The sequence below is a fragment of the Nicotiana tabacum genome, chromosome 19, assembly GCF_000715075.1.
Source record: "Nicotiana tabacum cultivar K326 chromosome 19, ASM71507v2, whole genome shotgun sequence".
Classification (NCBI taxonomy): domain Eukaryota; kingdom Viridiplantae; phylum Streptophyta; class Magnoliopsida; order Solanales; family Solanaceae; genus Nicotiana; species Nicotiana tabacum.
This window is the reverse complement of record NC_134098.1, coordinates 98,729,398-98,738,990: the sequence shown is the minus strand read 5'-3', so window position 1 is coordinate 98,738,990 and position 9,593 is coordinate 98,729,398. Positions and strand designations below refer to the sequence as shown.

General features: G+C 34.3%; 1 protein-coding gene and 1 non-coding gene across 2 annotated transcripts; both read right to left on the bottom strand.

Annotated features, from left to right (window-relative positions):
* Nucleotides 1–398: 398 nt before the first annotated feature.
* TRNAV-AAC (transfer RNA valine (anticodon AAC)) lies at nucleotides 399–472 on the bottom strand. Its single transcript has one exon. It is a non-coding gene; the product is annotated as a tRNA-Val (tRNA).
* A 546-nt stretch (nucleotides 473–1,018) lies between these two features.
* Nucleotides 1,019–5,046, bottom strand: LOC107799231 (growth-regulating factor 9-like). The gene is made up of 4 exons (XM_016622319.2): nucleotides 4,669–5,046; nucleotides 4,281–4,547; nucleotides 2,451–3,029; nucleotides 1,019–1,593 (listed from the first exon to the last, which is right to left on the bottom strand). Exons 1-4 carry the CDS (start codon nucleotides 4,709–4,711, stop codon nucleotides 1,244–1,246), a joined length of 1,239 nt encoding a protein of 412 aa, XP_016477805.1. The 5' UTR covers nucleotides 4,712–5,046; the 3' UTR covers nucleotides 1,019–1,243.
* Nucleotides 5,047–9,593: the final 4,547 nt, after the last annotated feature.

Sequence of the window (9,593 nt, the reverse complement as noted above, 5' to 3'; positions counted from 1 at the left end):
AATTAGGAACGTCATTTGTCGCTATATTGATGATCCACATACCATGCCCTGTCACTATGATAATAGACTACGTGTCATGCCTTTTTTCCCTAATACAAACTTGAGCAACTTCTCCCTTTGTAGGCGTTGCTCCTTTAGATATAAAAGTGCTTATCCAGAAAATGAAAATATGTACTTATCTAATTTTGTTGTGGTTGATGAATAAAATGGGATTGGGCACTAAACCTACGAACCTAGTGAAAGCCGAAAGGAATCAGTGAATTTTCATAGTTGCAATGACTCTTGAGAAAAACATTTCTGAAGCCAACACTAAACCTACGAACCTAGTGAAAGCCGAAAGGAATCAGTGAATTTTCATAGTTGCAATGACTCTTGAGAAAAACATTTCTGAAAAGAATTGGCTTCGCCCGGACTCGAACCGGAGACCTTCAGTGTGTTAGACTGACGTGATAACCAACTACACCACGAAACCTTTGTTGCCAGTGAGTAATTAACAAAATATTTGAACTTTGTTCATGCTCAAATTTCTAGCTCTTGTACTACCATGTAACTAACTTGTCTTTCGTTTTCCCTCCATTCATTTTCCTTTGTTTCTTTTTCCTACTATGTTATATCATAGGAGAAATGGTTTGTACGCCAACGATAGAGCATGTAACCAACTTTACTAGATTTTCATTTGACAAGTCTAAAGTTAAGCTTTATATGGGAGCACAAGTTCATGATTTTTGCCTTTATGCTACAAAAAAGCTAGTCTTCATGTCTATAGTAGAGGATAGAAGCCATAATAAACTGTTCTGTTGATAGTTTCGGTTATACTTCAAAAGGTCCAGGCAATACATCTTCCCAACATTCTCAATCTTCATGCATACAATAGATAATAGATAATAGATAAACTCATAAACAACAAGACTCCCTCCATCCTAGAAAAGAAAAGTTTTTGAGTACGAAGGTCAAACCTTCTAATTTTTTGTGTGGATTTCTTTACATTTTTTTAAAATCATTTAGTAGAACTTGCTCGTTGAACAAAAATAGTCATTGATTAGCCCACAGATTGAACAAATACATGTCCATCTGATCCATCAAACCTAGTACAAAACGGAATTTTAATCCTAAAAAATCTATAAACTAGGAACATGTAAATGACCGTTAATAACTACTACACAGACTGACCTTGATCACTTCTCAAGTTTACACATCTTGCCAAAAAAGAATACCAATATCAAAAAGTCTCCGTGTTTTTCAACTAATGTGACACAAATGCTGGTATTTCATCAGTGATAGTGGTGGCATCACTAGTACTGTTACTGTTAGAGTCATCATCTTCCGTAATGTTTCGAGGATCTGGGAGTGTTGAAATGGAAAGACTGGTGTTCAAGTTTATTCCAGTACCATCATTTTTAGGTATAACTTGATGGCAAAACCTGTATGAGGAAGGTTTTGAAGGCTCGACATTAATGACCGAGTCTGAGGCTGCCATTATCTTTTTGGCTCCCCTGTGCATGTGCGTCTCACAGTACTTTTGACGAGGAACAGCATTCCTGCTGCATCTCCATTTCTTACCATCTGATCTTCTGCACCTCTGCAGTTCAGTTTCTGAGCATGTGTTACAGTCAAACCTCAAGTTAGTGGTAACAATCATCAAAGGTTGCTGAGCTAATAAAAGGAAAGTTCAATATAAAAGAAACTAACTTCTCCTTCCACCATTACCAGCTTTAATGCAAAAGGATCTCCTGCCGCAGTCACAGCTTTAATGCACAAGGATCGGATAAACAAAAACTAGAAATAGATACACCAGGTTGCTCCGAGATTGAAAATAAAGTCAACCATCATCTTACATATTTCCTTTCTTTTTTTTGATAAGGTAATTATCTTCCATTTTTCCTATAAGACAAGCGTCACCTCTAAATAAGCTATCACACATGCTAGAAAGGATCCTGGATCTCTTTTCAGATATTTGCAACCAAACTACCTTATAAATTTCTTTTCACCTTGTCCACCACGCTCCTATGCTCTCCTACAGGCCATAATAGGCATAACAAATCCAGCTCATCCTCCACCTACTTCACAAAATCCTCAAAGACTTTGAAGTAATAAAAGAATATGTTAATGCATGCTTCAATGAATTTCATGACTAGCGAACCTAACTCGTCTAAGTAGCATAGAATGACAATGATCCTTTTTCCATGCAGCAACCTAACATCTGGTTTGCCTAATTTAACACATATGTGTACCTATAGGAAGAGGAAGGGGAGTCCGCTATGGTGGATTGATCCAATAGTTCCATTAGGCACCCAAAAATTAGGCACTGCTCGGAGGAACTTTAATTAACAAAAACTTTTAATAATCTACTGCAAGACAATTTTCCAGGATTCTTAAACCGATGAAAGAGAAGGAAAAATAAAAGAGGGAAAGAAGTTGATCCAATAATATAATACTGGTTTATGCTTTACCTGTGGTATGTTGAAGATCACTCTTTGCAGATATACCAAAAACTGGAACCAAACCACCACTATTCCTAGCATCTCCATAACTCTGCTTTTGGTTGGCTTTGCTGGGACTAATACGGTTGAAATCAATATTCTTGCTATCAGTATTGAAAGATTGGGTTCTTATGCAAGTTGTGGTGTCCTTTCTATTAAAAGTCATGTGGTTGTCTTGTTTCTCACTGCTGTTGCAGGAATTGGTGGGTCTTGGTTTAGCAGATGAATCCTCGACGCTATTATTTTGGTAATTTCTGCTAGTAGAAGACAAACAGGAGGTTTTACTACTAGCAGGGGCACATTTGCTACCGGGGTCATCAGAACGAGCATTCAGTTTAATTCTCTTGGAAGTGATACTTATATCATCTGATTTCGTAACATATTCGGAAGCTTCCACAAGCTTTCTTGAACGACGACCCCTATGCATGTGCTGCCCACAGTACTTCTGACCTGGAATCACATCCCGTTTGCACCTCCATTTCTTACCATCAGTTCTTCTGCACCTCCCTGGTTCAGGATCCATCATGCTTGCATAATCAAATCTTCCTACTGAAACCAGCACCCATATTAAAAAATAAAATCGTTATGACAATGCTTAAAAATCCTAAATATTCACGAATCCAAGTCTTCCCATCGTGTGAATGAATTATAGTATCATACATGGAGAAACATTTACTCTAGCCCTAAACTATCAACGAATATTGACTACGGATATGCATTCCCCGCATCAAGCTACCTATGAAGTAATGATTTTTAGAAATTAAAAGCATAAGAGTAAGCCAAGCTATTGAGTTTTTCGAATTTTGAGCTCATATAGTAGGAATAACGCACCAAACAATGCTTTCCCGTCATACAGTGGGACCGTGGGAGGAAAAGATGGAGTAAAGTATGAAGACGATTCACCAAAGATCAGTTCTAGTATAAATCCAGGGCAAATTTTGATATTAAAATAAATCTATAATCAGTGGCGAAGCATGTAAATTTCAATAAGGGCAGTGGTGGTTTATGCAAAGGGTTGTTCAAAGTTTATATTTTAATTAATAACAAGTGTTATTTTAACCTATACACCGTCGTATAAGTTTTCGGCCTAGGGTGTTTAATTGACCACACTTGGCCACAGAGGCAGAGGCAGAATTTCAAGCTTATGAGTTCGGAATTCTAATCGTTTGTTTGAAGTTATTGGGTTCTAAATTAATAATTTATACATATTCAATGGAATTTTTAAGACAAATACTTGGTTCGAACCAAAACTAATGGGTTCGGCCGAACCCGCTCCTGACACTAGCTCCACACTGACCATCAAATTTATCGTATTCTCGTGCAGCAACTAGGATGCATCTAATAGGGGAATCAAAGAACAGACTACAGAATGTCTAGGCAAGGGGGGGTCTAATATAACAGGGGAAGAGCCGAAACTCAATAAAAATATCCAAGACAAAACCAAATTTTTTCCAGCAATTGAACTTCATAAAATGTACTACCAAGTTTCAGAAAACAAGAAAATCATTCCCGATAGGCTAAAATCGGTTCAATTTGGGATCTCAACATTCTTATCTTTATGCCTTTCCACTCTGTTATTCGAAAAAAGAAAAGAAATTCAAGTAGCAAGAAATAAACAAGACAGTTCCCCCATTACTATTAGACCTAGCTACTAAAACAAAGAAGATTCATCCAACAATATTTCACCAGTTCATCCAAAAAAGACACATTCTTGAATAGATAGCACCAATTTGGTTCATTCAACTAGTAGAATATAATATGGAAAAGGGCAGAAAAAAAGCCAAAGAAGAAGAACATTACAGGTAGGGTAAAGTTTGTTGATTACAGCAGAGCCCAAGGAGCTGGAAACAGTATTCCAAATGGTGAAAAAGAGATGAAAAGGAACTGGAAGACCAGAGACTATGTACTTAAAAATCACAGCTTGGAGCTGGAGTTCATGAAACTGAGCTGTTGTGAACACAGACTTGGCAATGGCATTGGCAACTTTTTCTTCTTCCTCAACCACATAGCCTAAAGACAGCTTTATGCAAGGTGGTGACCCTTCTTTCTTCTCTCTTTCATCTTTTCCTTCATCAAAGCAAGCATAATTTCATCAGTATCATAAACCCCACAAAGCAAAATCCAATCTTTCACAGATAAAACAAATATAAACATGTAGTAACAGAGATAGAGATATAGAGAGAGAGACCAGAGTGAGAAAGGGGTGTGGCAGAAGAGAGATGAGGCTGCATTTCTTGACTTTTACATGGGAGAAAAGCAAAGCGCTGCAACTAAACCAACTACAAGTAAAAATTTACTAGCCAGAAATTGGAGTGTGTCTCAGCTTCTGTCTTCTGAGAGTACAGCTGAGAGGGCTGACACTTGCCGCAGAGGCATCAAAGCCAAAACTGATGAGCACTGCAGGATAGAAAAGAACAAACAATAAAGAGATGTCCCTTCTTTCATCTCATTTTATACCATATGCATCAAGTTAACATGTAGTACTATACTATTAAATAGTAATTCAAGCACTAGAATGATAAAAAAAATTAGCATTTAATTTTTTGAAAGTTATGAAAAAATTATTAAATAGAAGAGAGTATCATGAACTTGGAAACTCCAAAATACAAAGAGTATCATGTGATTTAAGAACTATTCTCTCTTTTTTTTTATGGTGTTTAGTTGAACATGTAATTCTACAAGACATATTGACTCAACACATTAAATTAGTAGTAGTTGAAAAATGATAAAGCAATAAGACATATGGACTCATACATTATATTAGTAGTAGTTGAAAAATGTTAAAGCAATAATGGTAATGTTAAATGATACCTGTTAAAAGGTATTTAAAAATTTAGTACTTAAATAATTTATTAGTGAATCAAATATTTGAATTTTTTCTGCTAGTAATAAGTTAGAATGGAATTAAAGAATAGGGGTAGTACTGATTTTAGAGATAAAATAAAAAGGACAAAAACAGGTAGGAGTATAATTGAACAACAACACGGCACTCAACCCATGAAGAAAACAAAACAACTTAGGTCAGGGCAGGGAAGTCACTCATTACTGTCATGCAGGTGTGGCAGCTGCTGTCATATGGCCATTTCCCTACATTTGTCTGTAAATGTGAACATCTTAGTAGTAAAAGTGATTAAAGTGAGTGGTCAGAGGTTTCTGACGTTAGCAGTTTTTACAGCCTTAAGGCAAATGGGCAGTGTGCCATTCAGACCAACGCTATTTCAGAAGAATTTCGTGATATCTACTGTACTATTACTAGTAATGTTCTTCGCTAGAATACTGACCAAATGCTATGTCTTAGCACTCTGGTTAACAAGTGGCTTCAATTATCCGCTAAACACTGTTATTTACTACTTAGAGTACCTTAGGACAATATTTGGTTGAAGTGCTTGATCACCTAAGTTTGGACAATGAGCTAGTTTGAATTAATTTATTTTAAGTGCTTTTAAGTCAAAATTGTTTTTAAGCCACTTTGTAGTGTTTGAATAAAGTTATAAAGTATTTTTAATCACTTGTTTTTAAATTAAAATGACAAAAATAAGTCAAAAGCTGGAATTCTTAACTTTTGACTTAGAAGTCACTTACAACAAGCACATCCAAACGGGCTCAATATGTGATTGAAGTTAGACAAAATAAAATACTATTTATAGTAGGTGTTTAAGAATTGTAAAATTTCGAAAAAAAGTAAAAAAAAAAATTCAAGTGAAAATAGTATTTGAAATTTAGAGTTATGTTTGGACATGAATATAATTTTGGATTTTTTTGAATTTTTGTGAGTGATATGAGTGAAAAAAATTAAAAATAAGTTTTTTGGAGTTTTTAAAATTTTCGAAAAATTTTAAAATTCATCTTCAAGTGAAAATTGAAAATTTTATGGCCAAACACTAATTTCGAAAAAGATAGAAAAAAAAATTCAAAAAAAAGTGAAAAAAAATTCATGGCCAAACGAGCTCGTAGTTGAAGTTTAAAATATGAATATTTGGAGTTGTTTGATCGTTTGGACTTTGGTGTGTGAGGGATTATAAGAAATAATTTTAATATATACGTATAAGTTTTTCAAGAAATGCATAACTAAGTGACTAACGTAACATTTGGTTGACTACATAAAACACTAATTCATGCATAACTTGTGCTATCTTTATTGGTGTCTTGGTAGTATTGAATAATATGATCAGCGTTAAAGTATGCAATAATTTAAGTATTGTTTTACTGCACAATAAAAATATGAATACATATATTAACAATATTTTTTAAATATAGAATTGCTCTTAAAGTATGTAATGGCAATGTAATATTCCATATTTCAGTACTATTAATAGTTAATGGAAAGTGTGAATGGTTGCATACTAGCATCCCAAGTGTGAAGTGTGTCAATAACTTTCTTTTCGAAATAGAAACTGCTTAAGCACTGTACACTAACACACCAAAAAAACAATTAAGAATCACCATTTCATTAACAAGGTAGGTTTTTGTTATATCCATTCTATATTTTTCAACTATATTAACTTATGTTTTTTTCTACAAAAATTTATCATAATTGATCTAACCATCTACAAAAAAGGGAGAAGTTTCCGCAAGTTTATGCTCCGGTGTTTGAAGAAATTGTTATTCTCTGAAATCTTTAGGCGCCCGACTCTCTCTATAAAACTGGGCTGTAAGAAGTAGTCGTATTGGTTCAAGACAAAAAGCGTATGGGTCGTAGGACGGTCCAATAAGCCCCATTTCAAATGAGGAAACTAGGGAATTTTTGGGGCCGTATTTTATGTAAAATTAATATGGGCTGACCAGTTTTTAGGCCGATAATTAATGTAAAAATAGCACGGGCTAGCCAGTTTTCGGATTGGTAATTTAAAAATAGCAAGCGTTTGCAAAGTTATTGAAAAATAGTCACTATTTTGCTGCAACACGGAACTGGTCCAGCATAATATACTGGAGATTGGTGCACTTGTGTATGAACTTCCAGCATAATATGCTGGAACTCCAACACGCGAAAAGTTCCAGCATAATATACTGGAGATTGTAGCACCTATGTATGAACTTCCAGCATATTATGCTGGACCGGTATATTATACTGGAACTCCAGGATAATATGCTGGAGTTCCAGTATATTATACTGGAACTTCAGTATATTATGCTGGAATATTTTCCGGATTTTGAACAGTGTTTTTGTTCTGATTTATCTTTACATGAAAAGTTGCTAAATTTCGATTACTTTTAAAATTGTGGCTATTTTTGAATTACCACTTGTAAATCTGGCTATTTTTAAATTTCTCCCGTAATTTATACTTAGAAAGTATAGTTGAGATGATCACTTTACTATTAAAAAAAAGTAGAAATTTTACCATGTGCTATTCATCTCCTTCATTAGACTTGAAACATATTTGTGGTTTCAAACTCCTCCATGTTGTGATACTTACAAAAACAGATGCTGCACTTCTTTCTTATTGGCCGCATAAGTGCGGGAAAGAAGAACTTGCATAGGAAAAAGATAAATTTCTTAATTATGGACCACAAATTTAAACTTCTGCACTTTGTTTTGTAGTTTCACTTGTATGAGTTAAAATTTCCTTTCACTTTTATAAGTTCGAATTCGAAGACAATAATTTTCACTGGAATTATCCCTTTATTTTCTCAAGTAATGAAATTGCCCCATTATAATATTTTGTTTACATTATGGTGTTGTAGGTTCCACACGTAAAATTAATCATTATACTTGAAAGGTTTAGATTGATTGTATTTGACTGTTCGAAAGATTCAAAACAACAATTGTGAAAATACCAATTTATGTTCTTTTATATGTGAGTTAGTATGACGATTCCATTTTTATACTATTACATACTCAGGACCCTAACAGAAAACTAACGCCTCACATTTGCAAACACACATCAGATGAGTATATAGCACAGCTATAAACAAATGAAGTAAGCAAATGGATGTATCACCAAATTTAAACAGATATCTCAGATGTCGAGATTAATATATTATCATACCCAAGCAATTAGCTAGGACCACCCCAAAACGCCACCCATGTACAACATGAATAACATAAAGCATGTCATGAAAAGAATTTGACAAATCAAGAGAAAATATCCGTCTCTCCTTATCCTTACATACAAGTGAACAAGACAACAAAGGTATATTTTCCAGCAATTAATGCCACAAAAGATTACTGTCGCATGAGAATTTAACTTCTCATTAAAGATAATATAGGATTCATTTGCATCTCCAGTATATTTTAATCGACTTTAATAAATTGATAATTATAAATTTTGTTGTTTACGAACTCATATACTTAGAGCAGACATTTGTCTGGAATTACTGTCACATCCCTTTATACCCCCAAAAGATATGTGTTATGGATTATTGTGGGTTAAAGAGTTTTTTCAATTAAAGTGACAATTTTGAAATAGGGATTATTTTGTTATTCAGAGTCGCCACTTGGAATTGATTTTTGGTGTTCCAAGTCACCTTTTATTTGAATCCCTAGTCAAAGGAAAGTTTGACTCTTTTATTATTGGTCTGCGAAAACAAAGTCCGGATAAGAAATTCTATTGACCGGGGAGAAGGTGTAAGGCATTCCTCGAGTCCCGCGGTTCTAGCACGGTCGCTTTATTGACTACAACTTGGCTTGGATTAATTTTGGATAAACTGTGATTTATTGATTCTCATGTTTTAACTTATGTCCGGTTTTATTACTTGATTAGATTTTTAAAAATTATCTTGAAATAAATCACGCGTACGTGTACCCATTTTTATTTGGCGTGTCAAGAATCATGTCACACGTACGTGTACACGATCAATAACATTTTATTATTTGTTAAGATTTTTTATCCAAAGTCGCGCGTACGCGTACTTTGATTTATTTTTGATATTATAATTATGTCATGCGAACGTGTACATAATCACGATAATTATTTTATTAGAACGTGCCTAAAGCTACTAACGTGTTTATGAATATTATAAAATTATTTACGGACTACTAAAAGAAGGCAGCTATATGATATTAACGAGCCTAGCAAATTAAACTTATTTGGTCAAAGCATTTCTAATTCACAACAAACTTCAACGGCCCACTTTATTCTCACAACCCAAATTCTTCTTTCACCTAAACTAACC